At 47.1% G+C, this 19,914-nt stretch overlaps 1 protein-coding gene across 1 annotated transcript; it reads right to left on the bottom strand.

Moving 5' to 3' along the window:
* Positions 1 to 609: 609 nt before the first annotated feature.
* KRT76 (keratin 76) lies at positions 610 to 9,938 on the bottom strand. Its single transcript, XM_033221977.1, has 9 exons — positions 9,258 to 9,938; positions 7,859 to 8,073; positions 6,040 to 6,100; positions 5,222 to 5,317; positions 4,528 to 4,692; positions 4,305 to 4,430; positions 3,433 to 3,653; positions 1,992 to 2,026; positions 610 to 1,550 (listed from the first exon to the last, which is right to left on the bottom strand). The coding sequence occupies exons 1-9, from the start codon at positions 9,855 to 9,857 to the stop codon at positions 1,168 to 1,170; spliced, it is 1,902 nt and encodes a 633-aa protein (XP_033077868.1). The 5' UTR covers positions 9,858 to 9,938; the 3' UTR covers positions 610 to 1,167.
* Between the last annotated feature and the right edge of the window lie 9,976 nt (positions 9,939 to 19,914).

Here is a 19,914-nt window from a genome sequence, read left to right as displayed (position 1 = left end):
CCCCTGCCCAGGTAGAAAATCTGGCCTAATCCTGAGGTCCTGTGATAGGAGAAGCCCTTTCCATCCAAGGTAAAAAAAAACACATGCTCCAGTATCTGCTTTATTGGTAATAAAGACAATATTGGCCCTCCATCTGCTCATTCATTTGTCTTATTTTTTAATTGGCTCAGAACCTATGCAAGGAGAAGAGAATGTTATGTATTGACCCCTTCAGATTCCAAGAGCTGTGTTTGCAGAAGGAGGATTGGTTCTGTGTCTGGCTGGGATGGGGGTGGAACAGAGGAACTGAAGTCCCAGTGGAACCTGTTTCCTTGATGAACTGCAGAACCCTCTTCTTCCAAGACTGAATTGCAGAGGCCTGCTTAGAGGCTGGAGGATATAGATGGGATGACTTTCTTGGGAGTGGGGAAGGTCTCCCCTTAAACAACATACTCCTGGGCAGACCTATCACAACAACCTAACCAAATAGATGGAGAAGGCAAGACTATTCAGTGGCCTTTATGCCCACTTTTAAATTCCTGGAAAACCATCACCACCACCTGATATCTCATCACTTTTGGGTCATGATCTATTCTGTGACTCCTGGAATAAAAGACAAACACCAGAATGTAAAATTCAGTGCAATTTATTGAGAAAAGAAAGTTCAGCATACTCATCACCAGAGGATCTACAGCTCAGAGAATTAGGGGACAGAAAGGAGGCAGGATCCGAAGCCCAGATATAGGGAGGGTTCCCTGGGAACCAGCAGTCTTTAGATCTTGACCATGCACCCTCCAGCACTGAACCCATGACTCTGCCCTCCTCAGACAGTGCTGAGATGATTGGCTTCAAATTACCAACTCCCAGTAAGAAAGGGAGATCGGCCAGAGTGGGAACAGGCCAGGCTGTGAAGACCAAGACTGGCTTGGGCTCAGAAGTTGCTGTCCAAAGTAAGGGGCCATTGCAGGAAGGTTTCCAGGGGCATCATCATCCCACACCAGCAACTGGACCTCCATGGCCCTGGGAAGGTCATGGGGATGGAGAAACCAGAAGTTCAGCTTCTTCTCCAGGGAACTTGAGGAAAAATGTGGTTGACCCATGTGCATCCATTGATGCCAAGCAGAGAGTGGGAAACATTATTGCAGGCTGAGTGGGAAGCAGGTGGTTATAGAGATTTGGCACAGAAGATCACTTGTTGGAGTTATGCTGGCTTGAGCTCGTGGTCTGGGAGAAGTGGATACCGGTGCTGCCTCCACCACCAGACTTGTAGCCACTGCCTCCAGAAGTCTGGACACTGCCAGAGCTGGAGCCCATTCCTCTGTGGCTCATGGAGATGCTACCTGCACCGCCGAGCCTGCTCCCACTACTGCTGCTCTGGTAGCCCCCGCTGCTACCCCTGCCCCCAGTGCTGCCGCCACTGACTCCTCCATAGCCACTGCTGTTGCCGCCACTGACTCCATAGCCGCTGCTGCTGCCGCTGCCTCTGTAGCCACCACTGCCACTGGCCCCTCCAAAAACTCCACGGCTACTACCAGAGCTGCCACTTGTGCTGGTGACATTGCTGACCACTGCTACAAGACAACAGGCACACAATTCAGGCAAAGGGCCTGGGAAATTGGAAGCCAAGGACTGTATTACATCCCCACCCTGCTTGGCTATGTGACTTCCAGAAAGATGCTAACTTATCTAATGCCTCAGTTTGCAAACCATGAGAGTGAGCCTGGCCTCTAGTGCCTTCTCCCAAGAACAGGAACCAGAAGTATCCGCAGAAATTTCTGGTTTTCCAACTTAGGCCGCTCCCCAAACCAGAGGAGTTTTATCTTTGGCCTGAGAGGTTGTCAGCTTATGCTAGGCGCAGAGCGTGTGGCTGAGGCCTGAGATCCTAGACACTGCCAGGTGGCCTGACCTCCTTGGATGGAACAGGCCTTCTTGCCTGAAGGTCAGTCAGTGAGGTTGTTTCTAGTTGCCCTTCTTACAACCCAGGGAGAGGGATTTTTGAATAGGCTACTTACAAATGCACACAGCACTCTGACACTCTCCAGACATCCTGAAAAGGAAGAGGAGAGGTGAATTCTTTCTGCAATGAGTCAATAACCAGAGTTGAGAGTTCACAACTTTGGGAGCCACACCCTCCCATTTGCCCCACTAGGGGTCAAGTTCCTGAGAGAAGAAAACTTATTCTAAGTCTGTTTCCATGACCGTATCTCCCCAGAAAGGGGGGTGCTTCAAGAGTTGAGACTTCCCACCCCTTTCCCCTTAGCACTTAGAGATTATCTTCTCTAGGCAAAAAACTTGACACCCAGATCTGCCTTGATTGGCCTGTCCCCACCTCTCATCCCCTGCTAAGACCATCTTCCCACCTTAGCACGCTCTTTCATCCTTCTCAACCCAGCCCTGGATTTTTTTATCTCCAATTCTCCCTTTCCAAGAAGGCTTCCACAATGAGCCCTCCTGGGGTGGTGGTGACATGATGGGGGTTGTTCAGGGTGGAGAAAATATGGGAGGGGCTGACACTAAACACAGGATGGATTTGAAATGCCCCACCTACACTGCCCATCTTCCTGTGTCTTGTTCATGAAGCAGGCACGTCCACATATCTGAGAAGGTATGGAATGGGTGTGCACACCTTGCCCATGTGTGCCCACTGGTGTTGACCACTCTCTCCTCATCCCATGACTCCTAGTACACTTGACATCATCTTCACTCTCACTTTCCTTCTCATACTTGGGTTCTGCTTCCTCCATCAGATTGGGAGCTACCTGAGGACAGAGGGGTAGCTACCCCCTGAACGCATGATCCATTGGGCAGGAACTCAGCAGAAAGATCTCTCGATTCTTGACACTCCTTTAGCATTCGATAACCACTTGCTAAGACTTTGTCTGCTGCTTAATGTTGTATTATTTTCCAAGAGCATGGATATATGAACCATCTTCCCATATGGACTCCCTTCATGGATGGGGCTTGTAGGACTGTCTGTATTGAGCTTTCCAATATGGTAGCCAGTAGCCACATGATGCTATTTAAGTTAATTAAAATTAAATTAAATGTAAAACTCTGTTTCTCAGTTGCACTAACCACATTTCCAGTGCTCAAGTGGCCAATGGCTACTGTATTGGACAGCACAAGAATAGAACATCTTCGTCATCTCAAAAAGTTCCAGTGGACAGCACCGGCCTATCACTTGTCATAATGCCAAAGAACTTTCCTAATACATTGCAGACAGTGAAGATCAGTAGAGATATATAACATAATATTGATGCCCATTAAACATTTGAGAGTTAGATGATCTCAATGGACATAAAATAGTAGTGCTTGAACCCTTGACTCTGTCATTCAAGACACTCCTTGCCCTTTTTCTGAGTGTTCCTCCCCTTATCATCTTGCCCGCTTTTCACATTATCAAAGGTCACTCTAAAACCATATCTGGAGAATGGTGATCCCATGGCCCCTCACCTGCACTCCTCTCCCTCCAGCAGCTTGCGGTAGGTGGCAATCTCCACATCCAGGGCCAGCTTGACATTCATCAGCTCCTGGTAGTCACGGAGGAGCCGAGCCAGGTCATCCTTGGCCTTCTGTAGGGCAGCCTGCAAGTCTTGGAGCTTGGCATTAGCGTCCTTGAGGGCCATCTCTCCATGCTGCTCAGCCTCTGAAATTGCCGTCTGCAGGTTGGCATTCTGAGGTAGAAGATCAGTTAGCATAGTGACCCGGAAACAAACACTTGATCTTTACTAGGAGTAGATCTCTTCCCCCACATCCTGCATCCCTTCCTCCCTTTCCTTAGAAATCTCAATGGAGCATGCGCAGAGAAAAGAAGTCAGTTTTGCAGTTGTTTAATTCATCTCTGGCCCATTGAAATCGACTTGTGGCTCATCAAGAAAGGGAGCACTAATTTGCTTTCCTATGCTGGTACAGGTAGTAGTGGTCTGGTTAGTCTCTAATCTTTTTTGCAAGACTGTTAAAAACTCTCTTGCCTAATCACTTCATTCCAATGATACAGAACAGCCATCAAGGTTATGTGAAATGTGTGAGAAACAGCTTCACTAAGGGCAGATCCTGCTGAGAGCTGAGTGTTTAAGTCCAGCACTGCAGCTGCAAGATTTGCTAGGCAAACCGGAATAAGCAAACATCTTTCTTGAGTGAGCATTCCAAGAAGCTCAACCTCCAAAAGAAACATCTGGAAGAACAGAGTTTCCCAGAGACTGTGCTATCCCACATGTGACACCATGAAAGGATGGAGAGAGCATGTAGCAGAGGAGCAGAGCTTGTGCTGCTTCTCTCCAGGGCCCAGAAGACCTCCGGGATCTTTCCGTTAAACCCAGCCCCACCTGCTTCTTGACATTTTCAATCTCAGCCCGTAGCCTCTGTATCATCCTGTTGAGCTCCATGATCTCACTCTTGGTGTTCCTTAGGTCATCCCCGTGCCTGCCAGCTGTGGTCTGCAGCTCCCCAAGCTGACAGAGGAAAAACCAATCAAAATGGCTTTTGCAAAGTGTTGGCACATTCTTGATGAAGGTCATCAGGATCTAAGAACACAAGGAGGGTTCCCACCTTGGTCTGGTACAGGGCCTCAGCTTCAGCCTTGCTCCTCTGGGCAATCTCCTCATACTGGGCGCGGACCTCAGCAATGATGTTGTCCAGGTCCAGGCAGCGGTTGTTGTCCATAGACAGAACCACAGACATGTCGCTGACATGGCTCTGCATCTGGGACAGCTCCTGCAGGAAACATGGATCATTACTCTCACCATCCCCTGGCCCAGGGGATGCTGGGAATCCTCTACTAGCAGAGATACCCCAAGGATGGGGCTAGAAGTGGATCAGTTGGAAAAATAAGCTCATACTTTATGCCTGGCTACAGCCTAAAGGATGTTAGACAACAAGGCTAAAGGAAATAAGCAAAATATGCAAATATAATCAGGCTGTCAGCCTGAAAGTATCAGCCAGTGAGTCCTATTATGTAAGTTTCCATGGGCCCCCAGCAGGGAGGAATATTATGAAGAAGCCAGCCAGCTATAATATGGGTATAGGAGCCAGAGAGAAGGTGCAGAGCAAAATGGCCTGAAGACCTGTGGCTCAGGTCTATGCAGACTGAAGGAACTCAGTTAACATTTCCCAGGTGGGGTGGAGCTGAGTCCTGAGCCCCATTGCTGGTTTTGTGAGTGTTGTGCTGTCTGGCTGTCCCCTAAAGTTATGCTTGGGAAGAATCAGACAAGAAGGTTCTGGAGCTTGCAAACCAAGGAATCACCATCTCATAGAGGGTCCTCAGGAAGCTGACTTCATCTGTCAGGCTGTCCACTCTGGCCTGCAGCTCCACCTTGTTCATGAAAACCGCATCCACATCCTGCAGAGGAGGTCAGAAACCCAGAGAATGACCCTCTGTTCCCCTCCAACCCAGTGGCTCTTTCCTAAGCCCTCATGTCTCATCTTTGTTCCTCCCCTAGCTCTCCTCCTAATTGTGACGTCTCATCTTCCCTTTTAAAATAAGGAAGCTCAAAGTGGCTTTCTTCCTTTTCCTTGCTTGACATGTCAAATCCTAATGCTTTAACAAAATACAAACCATTAGGCACCATCTGATTAAGGGTAGAAATTAAGAGTAACCATCTGATTTTAGGGTAGAAAAAATTTACCTAATATATATGTGACTTTGGCTGTGTAGTATCAGAAATCCCACCCTCCTGAACAGAAATTAGGGTATTCTCACTACTTCACTTTTATGATGACTGGTTTAAATATGCTACAAGTATTTGTTGATTGTTATTAATAGCATCTGGAGTACATTTGTAGGCTGAAAATCTTGATTAATTCTACACATAAAGAGCTCATTATTAGTTCGCATTGCTAATCAGCTCATTAGTCACAGTAACATTTTAACATACTTTCCCATGGTGATGTACTTAGAGCAGCTTCCTTCATTAAACATTTCATTTCCAAAAATGTAAGGAAAAGTGTCGATCCCACACACCGTATAAGGTCACTGTGCCCCAAAACAGCTGGCTGTGCACTCTCTCCATGGGGGCAGCTCCCAGAAAGGGAACCTGGATATGCTGGTCCAGGCTCACCTACCTTCTTGAGCCCCACAAACTCATTCTCTGCCGCAGTTCGTTTGTTGATTTCATCTTCATACCTGGAACAACAAGAGGCACACATTTGATCACTGGCATTTCAGAAGTGGAAAAGAGAGATGAGGATTCTAGGCACTCTTCTCACCAGTGCAGAGACAGGACCAGCTTCATGGGCATGTGCAGTTACACAGGACCCTGGGCTCAGGGTCCTCACACTCAGCTCAATGCTGGCACCATATTGACATTCTTTCTTTTCTTTTTTTTTTTTTTTTCTCTGAGACAAGGTTTCACCCTGTCACCCAGGCTGGAATGCAGTGGCACAAACATGGCTCACTGTGGCCTCAACCTCTCAGGCTCAGGCAATCCTCCTGCCTCAGACTCCCAAGTAGCTGGCACCAGAGGCATGCACCACCACATCCAGCCAATTTTTTAATTTTTAGTAGAGAAAAGGTCTCACTTTGTTGCCCAAGCTGGTCTCGAACTGCTGGGCTCAAGTGATTCTCCCTCCTCAGCCTCCCAAAGTACTGGGATCACAGGCATGATTGAAATTCTGTAACTAGAATTTTGTAACTAGGTTCCTGCATTATCATTTTGCACTGAGCCCTGAAAATCATTTAGCTGGTCCTGCCCAGAGACCTCTCAGAGCTCAGGGCACTGCCTGGCCCTCTTCCCTCTAAATCCAGTGATGGGCAGAGGTATGGGCAGTCAGGGTGAGAGGGAAGACTTCAAGGAGCTTGACTACTTGCCTAAGCTCTTTGATTGACTTTGCAAAGCACAATGTGTGCATATGGAACCCAGTGGAATGTTTGCTCTCATTGGGCATTTCTGCCTGTTTCCTCTGTTTCTGTTTTACTTAGTTACAGTTACTTCTTGTAAGAATTTCAGTTAAAAATGAATTCATATCTTCTGAATGCATCAGAGTGGTAGGATTCCTGCCTGTTAAGGACTAAAATCTACTACCAAGAGTTTGTATTTCATAAAGCTTGAGGAATTGGACTGATTCTAGGAGAAAAGAGGTCTCTGGGCAGGACCTCTTTCTTTCCTCTAGGAGGAAAGAGGTCTCTGAGATCTCTTTTGGGAATGTGAATCTGAGTTGCCACTGGATTCCCAGAGCCCAGCACAGAGCCTGCCACAGAGTGGGTACCCACCAGGTTTGTGCGGTTGAATTGGAATAGGGCCTCTGCAGAGCAGGTGTGCCCATCCCTGTGGGTTCTGACCCTGGGGAAGTCGGGAGCTCCCTCCCACCTTGAGAAGCCCAGTTTGCTCCTCACAGACCTCAGTGGGTATGGACTGCAACTTGGAACATTGAGGAGGAGGCAAACCAAAACCACAGAACAGGACATTGGATGAGACTCACTGAAAGAGGCCTTTAGCAAGTGCAGCCCTGGACATCTGCCTAGAATCCCCAGGAGCTAGGGGAGCGCTCACACTCCTGGGGCCTGCCCCACACCTATGATTCAGAATACCTTGGACTGGAATACAGGAATATGCATTGTTGACAAGCGTCCAAGGTGATTCCTATGTACAGTCAAGTGTGTCAGACTCCTCATCCTAAAGGGTTCTAAACTCTGGGAGGACTCTTTTGTCCTTCTGGGCTGGAATAGGAGGGGGCCCACCTGGAGACTGAAATCTGTGTCATAGCCACTTGGGAGTCTCAGTCCCCACCCTCTCACCCTCTTCTGCTTGGTCACGCTTCACTCAATAAATCCATCCCAGAGTATTGACTGAAGGCACAGTTGGGAACAGCTGAAATCCCAAATTAGGACCACACTTCCACGCTAATTCCGCAGAAGGGGAAACTCCCCAGGAGGAACCCTCACTTCTTTTTGAAGTCTTCCACCTGGTCCTGCATGCTTTTCAGCTCTCCCTCCAGGTTCCCCCTCTCCGCTAGAAGTGAATCCAGCTGCTTTCGTAGGAAGCTGATGTAGGATTCAAAACAAGGTTCCAGGCTGCTGGGCCCCGAGCCTGTGGTCTGCTGCTGGAGCAGTTCCCACTTGGTCTCCAGGACCTTGTTCTGCTGTTCCAGGAACCGCACCTGCATCAGAGGGGGAAGAAAAGGAGTCAGCCTCTTGAGTTGGGCATGTGGGGCTGCCCATCCCACATGGTGGAAATGTGGAGAAGTAACCCAGTTCTTCAATCTGCAATTTCCCCTGTTTTTTAATTTGGGAAAGATGAAGATTTAGAAAAGAGAGAACTAGAAGTTGTTGAGTGATTATGCCATACCTGTTATTTTCACGTATTTCCATCACATTTAATCCTCACAACCACCTATAAAGGAGTTGCTGTGATCCCCATTTTGTAGATAAGGCAACTGAGACTCAAAGAGTTTAAGTTTCCCAAAGTGACAAGTCTACTGAGTGACAAAGCTAAGAATCAAACCCAGGACTGCCCTGGGTCTATAGGGGTCCTTCAGAATACAACTAAAGGAGGTCAGCACAAATAAAGTTTGTCATTGTTTTTTAGATGTAAGCTTTTTTCAGCTCCATAAAGGCAGTGAAAACAGTCAATGAGGTCTAACATTTCTTAAGAAATTTCACATATGAAGACCTCCTTCATATGATGTGATGTATTTCCATGTGATGGAAATACATGAAAATAACAGGTATGGCATAATCACTCAACAAATTCTAGTTCTCTCTTTTCTAAATCTTCATCTTTCCCAAATTAAAAAACCGGGGAAATTCACTTCAGATCCTGGGCTCGGTCCCACACAGACCCAGCACACCCTCATCTGCCCCAGCATGGACAGCTCAATTTAACATTGGCTGAAGCACAGCATCATTTGGAAGGTAAGGCAGCGGCCAATACTCCTCATTTAGAGGCAGCCCCAAGATCTGTGCTAACACAGTTTTTGATTACTAGCTAGTTTGGATTATCAAACAATTGCTTTTCAGGAGAAATTAAAGTAACTGTAATAATTTTATGACTAATGGCTCATTCTTCGAAGAGCTAAGAATGTGTTTGGACCCCCACTTCATTTACCCTCATCTCATTCTTAGCAGAAAACCAGGACCAGGAATTCTTCCCCCCATTTCACAGCTGGAAAAAGAAGGCCCAAAAAGTGAAAGAGGCATGATCGCTGTCTTGTAGGGATCAAGGCAGCACCAGGACAAGAGCCAGACACCCCTGCCCTGTGTCTCACAGGTCCCCATGGCATCTTTCTACACCAACCCCTGGGCACCCCAAACCCTCCACAGCACCTGTTGGCCTTGCCCTCACCTTGTCAATGAAGGAGGCAAACTTGTTGTTGAGGGTCTTGATCTGTTCCCGCTCCTGGGCCTTTACTTGTCCAATCTGGGGGTCGATCTCCACATTGAGGGGCTGCAGGAGACTCTGGTTTACAGTCACTTCCTGAATTCCCCCAGGAAAGCCCCCAGGGAAAAAGCCACCAGGACTGCCAAAGCTGCCAAGCCCACCAAAGACACCAGGACCACCAAAGCCACCAGCTCCACCAAAGCCACCAGCCCCTCCAAAACCACTACCTATTCCTCTGCCACCACCAAAGCCACCACCATAGCTGCCCCCAAAGCCACCTCGATAGCCACCTGCAAAGCCACAGCTGCTCTGCCCTCCCACAAAGGCTCCAGCCCGGGAGCCACCAGCTGCCACGCTGATGGAGATGCTCTTGTTGCCGCCCAGGTTGTAGAGGCTGCGAATGCCAAAGCCGCCTGCTCTGCTCCGGAGGCCACAGGCCCCTCCACCAACTCCCCCAGAGCGGGCCACACAGCTTATCCTGCTGCTGCCAGAGACCACGGCAGAGCGGCCAGAGAAACCCTGGCTCCCACCACTGAAGGATTTCTTGCAGACTTGTCTGTTCATAGTGAGAGAGCTTGGAGGTGACCTAGTGATCACTTAGCAAGAGCTGAGAGCTGAGAGGGATGGGGACAAGAGAGGAGACTGGCCTTTATACACCAGGGAGTTTGGCTTAGCAAAAGGAGAGGCAAGCAATTAGTTGAGAGTCATCTTGGGTTTGGTTTGCCTCGTAGGCATTAAGTTACTTCTTGGTTCCCAACACACCTCAAAGATAATCCTCTGGGCCAGAGTGGCTTTGCTTTCTTAGCTTAATCACCTAAACTTGCCTCAGTTGACAAAATGCTGGAGCTCTCCTCCCTCTCTTTGTGTGATGTCCTCAAGGGTTTCAGGGAACCCAAGCAGCACCTGATCCAGCAAGAGGAAGCAGCTTTAGACACCAGGGGATCAGGAGCCATGAGGTCCCTGACACAGGGGTGAGGACCAGGCAACCTCTTCCGGGCGGGCTGGGTCCCTCCCTGCAGCACCACAGTGTCCACAGGCTCCCGCAGTGGCTGTGCCCATCTCTCCCATCACTGGGCTTTGTCTTCCAGTGGCATGCCACCTGTGCCCAACTCTTCAGAGGGCCAGGAGTGGGAACGGAAGTGAGGGGCCCCAGATCCACAGAGTCTGCTCTGCCAGCACCTCAGCCAAAGACATCCATCTCAGCAAACCTGGAGTTTGGGCTGAGAAATGCTACTTATGGGAAAGAAATTACAGTGGAGCTAAACACATCTAGCTCCTGGAACAGGAAGCAAACAAATATGAGGTTTGGGAAGAGGAGGAGGCATGCACAGTGGAGAGCCTCAAACCAAGCCCTCCCCCCACCATCCTAGACGGACAGCAGGTGATTTCTGGACCCAGAAGCAAGAGGGGACAGAATCTGGGAACCTCCAGCTGGCTGGTAGAGTCGGCTCAAGGACCCCATTCATCTTAGGAGGACAGTGTATGTTGTGTCTAGGCCCCAACTCAGATCTTCTGGAGGGGATACCCTCCCTGCTTTACTCCCTGGTCTGAGTCAGATGCCCCTCCTTGTCTTCCCACCATACCCTGTACTTTTTCCGTCATGGCCCTGACGTAAAGTATACTTACCTGCTTACTTGTCCATACCCCACCGGTCCCTGAGCTTCTTGAGGGCAAGGCTTGAGTCCTGCCCATTCTAGATTATCCTAAATGTCCAGCTCCTAGCATAGGGTAAGCACAGCACAAACATGTAAACTGACTGATGACTGATGTCTAACAATGCAAATACCTAAAACCAGCTCCCACCCCAGCCCTGTGAATGAAAATCTTCAGAGGAATGGCTTGAGAGTTTGCATTTTTAACAAGCCCTCCAGGTCATTCTTATAATGCAGGATGTCTGGGAAGCCCTGGTCCAGACCATGGCTGCACCATAGGGGCCAGGAGTAGGAGGATGGAGGATACTTGATGGCAGAATGAATGACACATGATGAGTTGCTGCTCTCACTGCCAAGAGCTCAGCGGACCCCCACTCCCATCCAACCCACCTCCACACCCAAACACATCACACAGGGCAAGACCAAATCCTCAGGTTGTTGTCTGCATATGAGATTTCACACATATGACAGGAGTGGGGGCACTGATTCTAGACTCCATGAGAAATTAGTGGGGAGTCTATCTCCAGAATTCCAGCCAAATTGGCAGTGGGCACTCTTTCTGAGTTTCTGGTTTCTGAACAGTCCAGTCTAGGAGAGAGGATTGATCTGAAAACCTGGGAACCACCATGAGTTGAGCAACTTCAAGAGCTCTGCAGCTAATTCTCAGCTCTCTGCTCTGCAGCTTGTCTGGCATCAGATCCCAGATCCACTATCCACCAGCTTTTAGGCCTTGGACAAGTTACTTAACTTTTATGTGTCTCATTTATCAACTGTAGAATGGAACTAAGAATGGCAAGTACTTCATGGGGTTGTTGTAAGCATTAAATAAGTTAAGTAAATATAAAATGCTTAGCCCAGTGCTTGACACATAGCAAGCACTGTATGTTTAGCTACTGCCAGTACTCTATTTGGGGGAATGGGGAAGCGATAACGTGTTTGGCCCTGGCTGTTCTCAAGACAACTTTGCATCCCTAAGAAGCTCACTAGAAAAGAGTGAGACCTGTACTGAATAGAGTTGGGTTGGGTGACCTTGGGCCACGATTTAACGTAAGTCTGTGTTCTAATCTGCCAAACCCTTTCCTACCTTACTGGTTTGTGGTGAGACTTGCAGGATAATGTAAGTGAAAGTCCTTTGAAAATCACAAAATTCCAAACAGGAGTAAGATAGCTGTGGTCTAACAGAAAACAGAAAACCTGTCATTGTGGAATTCCAAAGGTTCAATTCCTGGGTTCAAATCCTATGTCTACCTCTCACTATGTAGTGACCTTGGACAAGGTACTTGACTTCTCTCTCTCATTTGTAAAAGGTGGCATTGATCCTACTTGCAGGATTGTTTTGAAATTTAAATACATAGTATTCAGCAATATATGTTTGGATTTTTTAATTAACATCATTCATCCACAGATAATCCAGGAAGAGGATTTCATGTTGAGTTCTTCCATGAAACATTTACTCCACCCATCAATTGAATGACAGCACCCCCGGTAAGGTCTTTCCTCATATTCTCTGGATCCTTTAAAAGCAGATCACGTGCCCTTCCTGGAAAGAAAGCTGAGCCAGGCTCAGCTGAAGCTCCAGGTGAGAGCCCAAAGCAAACAAAAACAGACTTAAGTGTCTCTGATTCCCTTCCCTCCCTTGGCTGCAGTGCTGAGGTGGTGAGTGGCAGCCTCTGACGTGTGGCTCGCCTCTGCCACCCTGGCGTAGGCTGGAGAAGTGTGGTGGAAAAAGGTGATGTACAGATCACAAAAGCACGGGCTTGGGCTGGGTCGCCTAATACGTGTCGCCTGAGCCTGCCAAAGCATCACCTTTTTTATTAGATGGGGATTGTCTTCTCAGCAGTTGAATGGAGCTGCTGGAAATACCCAGAGTTGCAGTCCTCAGCAACATTGCCCTTATTCAGAACAGTAGGATCTTTCAGAACAGTATCTAAAGGATCTGCCCACTGCCAGCAATCTGAGTTCCAATCTCTCACCTGCTGGAACCTTCTGTGTAAAGCTTACCAGATGGCTGAGCACCCTGGATTTTTATTTCCCCACCTATAAAATTGGGGGCACTAAAACCAAGTAGTTATTCCCTCTGACCAAATTGCTCTCTGGCAGTCAACTGCGGTGAGAAGCCTTCAGATTGCCTGTAACATAATTATGAGTGAAGGAATGCATCATGAGACAGTAGTCATTATCCTTGGTCAAAGTGGGCAGACGTCCCTCTCCACCACCATCTGCTGAGGATGAGGGAGCTATGGCTGCTGCCTCTTTCTCCACGGAGGTTCGCAGATCCCGTTTTCAAGGTAATCACCAATTTGTTCTCAAAAATAAAAAACGGAATAATTAACATTCTGGGTATGCTGCCCCTGGACTAGGAATTAGCATTCTTTTCTTGTTGAAATAAAAGCTTGTTACTAATGAAGCAACTTTAACCAATGAACAGTAAAAATAATTACCATATAGAGCAAGATTTATAGTGAAAGCTTGATAAGGAGGCAAACATCTAAGTACAACTAAATCCTTATGTTACTAAGGTCTTAGCTATTAGCAATCACAATTTGTTCTGATTCTGGTCTTATCTCTACACTTGATTAAAACACACTCCAGCTCACCCCTAATTCTTTATCTGGTACTTGAATCTCTCCTAGAGCATATGTAGGGCAAAATTCTATCTTCCAAGATGGCCCTGATTAAAAGGTTCTGTGATTACATAAATTTGGGAAATGAAAAGTCTATGGCTCTTTCTTGGGATTTTAGTGAAGTTATTTAGCATATTAAAAGCCCTAAGTAGTCCTATAGAAAATAATCTTTTTGCCTTAATTTAATCACAGCTTCCCAAATTTAACAACATCTTTCTATCTTAACAACTACTAACATGCTGTCAAGTATAGTCGGGAAACACTAGTCCAACTAGCCATCCAGGATGGATGAGAATGTGCAAATAGGGGTTAGGGCATAAGAAGACATCCTCATCCCTGGAGAGGAAGCACTTGCTCCAAGTGAGATAGCAGGAAGCTGAGAGCAGACTGAGGCGTGGGGTTGAAGATGCAGCAAGAAGGGCACTGGGGTGCTGAAAACTGGACAGGTTCTCTAAAGACCAGCTCTCCTGTCAATGAATATTTCTCACCCATAAATGGATTTGGCTGGATATTTCCAAAAACCATGGATCTTTCACAGGCATGCTGGATTTTCTGGAACTCAAATAACTGCATCTCCTCCGCTCTTCCCTTGCAGCTTGAAAGAGTGGAAAATATGGAAGCCTTGGAATTAGATGAGCCTGTGTTCAGATCCCAGCCTTGCCACTTTCCAGCTGCATGGCATCAGGCAAGGCGTTTTACCCTCTGGGCCTCAGTTTCCCATTCAGCAAATTGGAGTTAGCACAGCGTCCTCATGGAGTTATAGTGGGAACTGTAGGAGGTAAAGTTGGAAAACCCTTACACGAGGCAGGTGCTCAACACATGGCAGCTCTTGTGATGATGATGTCAATATAGGAAGCCCTCCTAGAAGGTGTCAGATCGGAGGCTGAAGAGGAAGAAGGAGTTATAAGGGGTAGCCCAGTTTAGGGTCAAGGCAATAGTGAAGTCTTTGATTATTTTTGCAACAGGTTGCAAGGAATCATAGTGTCTATATTGGGAATTACATAAAAGCCATTTTCCCATGTCTGGTCAAGCCATTTTCCCACTACAGGGCCTCATTAGTAATGCAATCTGTCAATCAACAAATACTTATTGATCTGCTGCATACTTTCTAGAGGTGTGGGGACTATGTTTCAGTGAAAATAATTTCCTCTTTCAAATCTTAACTCCTATTGTCCATCCTGAACAGAATTTTAAAACAGCTAACATTGACTGCTTGACATATACAAGTCACTGACAGGTTGTTTATATGTATCGTTTTGAATTGTCACAAAAACTTTGCAAGGTAGGAATTTTCATTCACATTTTACAGATAAGAGCATGAGGTTAATTAACTTGCCTCAAGTCAATTCACTTGCAAGCTTGGATTTTTTTTTTTTTTTTGGCTGGAGTGCAGTGGCGCAATCTCACAATCTCGGCTGACTGCAACCTCTGCCTTCCGGGTTCAAGCAATTATCCTACCTCAGCCTCCTGAGTAGCTGGGATTACAGGCACCCACCACCACGCCCAGCTAATTTTTGTGTTTTTAGTAGAGACGGGGTTTCACCATGTTGGTCAGGCTGGTCTCGAACCCCTGACCTCATGATCCACCCACCTCGGCCTCCCAAAGTGCTGGAATTACAGGTGTGAGCCACCGTGCCCGGCCCACAAGCTTGGATTTTAGTAAGACTGTCCAACCTCAAAGCCTGTCATAAATTCATGGATGCTTTTCTTCTATTTAGACTTCAGCAAGTCAAATTACACCATCTCAAAGTGAAAAGTCCACTTTGACATGTAAAGAACCCACCCATATTCTTTCTACCTGACTGCTGCATGATAGGTTGGACACCAGCCATGTGCAACCTACCATGCTGGCCAGGGTCACCAAGGTGCTGGTTAGGATAGTGTCTCAGGGACAGAACACATGGGTGTGCATGGAATTTATAGATGACATAAGCTGCTCCATCATCTGCAATGTAAAAGGTGATGTCCTCACCCTGTTGGAGAAACAGCAAGAGGCCAGGAGGTTGCACTTAGCTTGGCTGCTTGCTGGATCTTAGATGTTGCATTTGACCACTCGGCCCACAGGAATGATTTGCCACAATCTTCTTTTTTTCTTTTTTTTTTTTTTGAGACGGAGTCTCACTCTGTTGCTCGGGCTAGAGTGCAGTGGCACGATCAAGGCTCACTGCAACCTCCGCCTCCTGAGTTCAGGCGATTCTCCTGCCTCAGCCTCCTGAGTAGCTGGGATTACAGGTACTTCCCACCGCTCCCAGCTAATTTTTGTATGTTTAGTAGAAACAGGGTGTCACCATGTTGGTCAGGCTGGTCTCAAACTCCTGACCTCAGGTGCTCTTTTGGGATGTTTCGGCCTCCCAAAGTACTGGATTACAGGCGTGAGCCACCATATTTTGTTTTTGCTCACCAAACGGGTAATCAAGATGCACCTTTAAATAATACATTTGTGTTGCATGTTACAAAAATAAATAAATAAACCCACCCTTAGAATGTAATTGGTCAGATCTGCCTTGAAGCATCAACTTGTGCTAATGAAAATAGTTTTAAACTCTGTGAATTCCATTTTGGTATCAAGGAGGAACACCCATCATTATCAAGGTATTCTCCTAATCAATCTCGATGGCTTCTCTGTCTGGAGATCAGAACTCCCAAGAGTTGAACTTGGGCCCACTCACCATCACAGGGCCTCAGCTGTAGAAACCTCATCTGCTAATGTAGGAACTTCAGGTTTGGTTTCTGGCTCAAAATTGTGGAAGGTCGTTAGTCCACATACAAGGGAGGACATCCGGCCGGGCGCGGTGGCTCAAGCCTGTAATCCCAGCACTTTGGGAGGCCGAGACGGGCGGATCACGAGGTCAGGAGATCGAGACCATCCTGGCTAACACGGTGAACCCCGTCTCTACTAAAAAATACAAAAAACTAGCCGGGCGAGGTGGCGGGCGCCTGTAGTCCCAGCTACTCCGGAGGCTGAGGCAGGAGAATGGCGTAAACCCGGGAGGGGGAGCTTGCAGTGAGCTGAGATCCGGCCAGTGCACTCCAGCCCGGACGAAAGAGCAAGACTCCGTCTCAAAAAAAAAAAAAAAAAAAAAAAAAAAAAAAAAAAAAAAAAAAAAAGGGAGGACATCCTAGAGTCCAAGAAGACACCAGCCGGCCCCGTTCAGCAGCATAGCACAGTAGTTACATGTGTATCCTTTGGATTTGAGGCCAGATCTGCCACTTCCCACCAGTCATGTCACTCTGCTTCTCCAAGCCACAGTGTCCTAATTTAGAAAATGAGGATAATTGCCGCCTGCCTCTTATGGCAGTTGCAAAGGATGAAATGAGATGACATATGCAAAATGCCCAGTGTATGACTTGCACTCGTCACAAAAGTTAGTTGTTTAATCCAGTTGTTTTTGTTAAATATGTCAGGGCAGTAATTATCTTTAAGAGTCTACCCTATCCTTCTCAAAATCTCATTAACTTAGTGAAGCTCACAGTGCCTGGCCTGCTATGTGCCAGGCGTTTTGCTGTTCACTGAGGAGCACAAAGATGAACAAGGCACAGCCATCCCTTTGAGTAACTTCTATTTTAATGTGGAGAACAGGCACTGAAACTTGTCATTTTAATATAATATGGCACATGATAAAAAGGGATAGACAAAGTCCTATGGGAGTCCAGACAGATGCTCAGTGCCATGGAGGGTCTAGGAAGGCTTTCAGGAGGCGGTGCCTGGGTAATCCTCAGTGATGAGTGAGCAGGGCAAGTGGGTGAAGGTAGGATGAGCATTCCTGGCAGATAACAGAGCATCGAAGGCACAAAGACGTGAGAAAGCCAGGTTGATGCGAGAACTGCAGGCACCTTGTGGGCCATTTGTACAGGTCTTGAAAGTCCCCACATAAGGCCACACTCTTTCCTTGGCTTGTTTCCTATGTCTTCATCCAGAATAAAAGGGCATTTCCATTTTAAAACAAACAAACTTCAGCCAGGCACAGTGGCTTATGCCTGTAATCCTTGCACTTTGGGAGGCCGAGGCAGGCAGATTGCCTGAGCTCACGAGTTCGAGATCAGCCTGGGCAACATGGTGAAACCCCGTCTCTACTAAAATAGAAAAAAAAAAAAATTAGCCAGGCATGGCAGCATGCACCTGCAGTCTCACCTACTTAGGAGGCTGGGGCAGGAGAATCACTTGAACCCAGAAGGCCGAGGTTGCAGTGAGCTGAGATCATGCCACTGCACTCTAGCCTGGTGACAGAGCAAGACTCTGTCTCAAAAAAAAAAAAAAAACTTCTACAAATACATACTTCCCTCAAATCCAGAAGAGTCTCTATTCAGTTCAACTGTAACCCATATCACTGTAACTAAAGATCTTCTCCCAAGGAGAGAAGTGAATGAGACGACCTCTTGTTTGGCACAGCTTTCTCTGCAGTGGCACTGTGGACATTTGAGGCTGGCTATTTCTATGTTGAAGGGGGCTGGCTTGTGTGATGTGGGATGTTTAGTAGCAGCCTGGCCTCTACTGTTTAGATGCCAGTAGCACTCCCCCACTTGTGACAACCAAAAATGTAACCAGACATTGCTATATGTTCCTTGGGGAGCAAAATTGCCCCCACCAAGAGTCACAGCATTAGTTCTACCTAGAGTCACCTTCTCCTGCCACTGTCTTCTCTGGTGGTTGACGGAGCTGTCACCATTTGGTCTCGTCACCACGGATTCCAAAAGTATCAGATTCTCCCAGCACACCTCCATCAGTGGTTCCCTAGAAGAGCCAAGTCACCTTCAGCCTTCAGCCTGGGCTGGAAGTGTTGGTGGGGATTAGCTCCATCTTAGGCACAACAGAGAGGTGCGTCAGACAGGGCGTGTGCTACAAGGGCTTGTGAAGGATGTAGTGAAGATTCAGATAAAATGTGTGAAGAAGCATTTTCAGAATTTAAGTGAGTTTTTCTCGATCATCCCAAGATTATCTCACGGTGCCCACATTTTTTGTCTTTGTCTTTGCCTTTGCATAGAGGGAGAATGCACATGGACTGAAGTTCTGAGAAGGCAGAGAGAAGGTACAGTCCAAATCCCAGAAAGTGAGATCTCTGATGCTTGGCTAACAAACACTCCACCCAGTTCTAGGCAAAACAGAGAAGAATCATGTAGAGATTTACCTGCAAATTGCACAAAACTTTACATGCAAACCTTGATCATCAGCAGTCAAGTCTAGATTATCCATAGGCAAGCGCTGAACTACTTTCAAATTCTTGTAGAAAACAATCCCCTGATTTCCTTAACTGAGCCTTTTGTAGATGTGACACTGCCACCATTGATACTTGCTCTGACCTGTAGCCTATATTCTCACAAAGATATAGAAGGGAATCACCTGAAATCTAAAAACTCAACTTGGTCTTCCTAATGGGAAGTGAACCAGTGAGTCTGCAAGCTCTTGGAACAGGAAAACACTCTTTTGAGCATATCTTCTGTGGAATTCAGTGTGGGAGTGGTTGGAGAGGATAGATAGATAGATAGATAGATAGATAGAATAGGGTGTAGGGTAGAAGTTGGTTCCTCTGTTTCATTGCAAGTGGATATACCTCTCCATAGTCAGGAAAGAGAGATGTGAAAGAGAGAGCAAAGAAATTCTTGACAATTGACCAAAGACCGCAAATCCCAGTTTAGGATCCAGGCTCACAAGCAGGCATTATTCAACAATCACTGTGAGCTCATTATGGGCAAAAGTATGCCTTAGAGGACAGGAAAAGCATGGACAACACAGGACTCACTGACTACCTACTAGAAGAATGAAAAGTCTAGTCAAGTACAAGAAAGCAAACTCAAGCCCAGTGACTTAAGAGCACTGAAAAGTCAACATAGAATTGTGCAAAAAAACTGCAAATGCTAAGGCAAAGGAAAAGAAGGAGCACTCAGAAGCAGGTAAAGCACCCTGCAAGGGGGTTTCAGCCTGGATTAGAAACAGTCAGGGCCTGGCAGGGCGTAGTGGCTCGTGCCTGTAATCCCAGCACTTTGCGAGGCGGAGGCGGGCAGATTACCTGAGGTCAGGAGTTAGAAACCGCCCTGGCCAACATGCACTAAAAATGCAAAAATTAGCTGGGCGTGGTGGCTTGCACCTGTAATCCCAGCTACTCAGGAGGCTGAGGCATGAGAATCACTTGAACCCAGGAGGCAGAGGTTGCGGTGAACTGAGATAGTGCCACTGCACTCCAGCCTGAGTGACACAGGGAGACTCCATCTCAAAAAAATAAAGAAAGAAAGAAACAGTCAGTGCTGGGCTGAGAATATCCAGCCAAGCATAGAGTTAACTCCTTGGGTCCCAGGTCCTGACACCAAGGTCACCTGCCCTGACTATTCCTCTGGAACAATGACACCTCC

This window comes from Trachypithecus francoisi, unplaced genomic scaffold, assembly GCF_009764315.1.
Source record: "Trachypithecus francoisi isolate TF-2019V2 unplaced genomic scaffold, Tfra_2.0 Lachesis_group11, whole genome shotgun sequence".
In the NCBI taxonomy this organism is placed as follows: domain Eukaryota; kingdom Metazoa; phylum Chordata; class Mammalia; order Primates; family Cercopithecidae; genus Trachypithecus; species Trachypithecus francoisi.
Note: the sequence above shows the minus strand (reverse complement) of the source record. Positions and strands in the feature narration are given on the sequence as shown.

Excerpts from the sequence above, each read along its gene's own strand:
- KRT76 (XM_033221977.1), bottom strand. The coding sequence starts at position 9,857 with ATGAACAGACAAGTCTGCAAGAAATCCTTCAGTGGTGGGAGCCAGGGT. Across the intron at positions 8,074-9,257 it reads TTGCCTCCTTCATTGACAAG|GTGCGGTTCCTGGAACAGCA; the intron begins GTGAGGGCAAGG and ends CCTCTGATGCAG. Across the intron at positions 4,693-5,221 it reads TGAGGACCCTCTATGAGATG|GAGCTGTCCCAGATGCAGAG; the intron begins GTGATTCCTTGG and ends TGTTTCCTGCAG.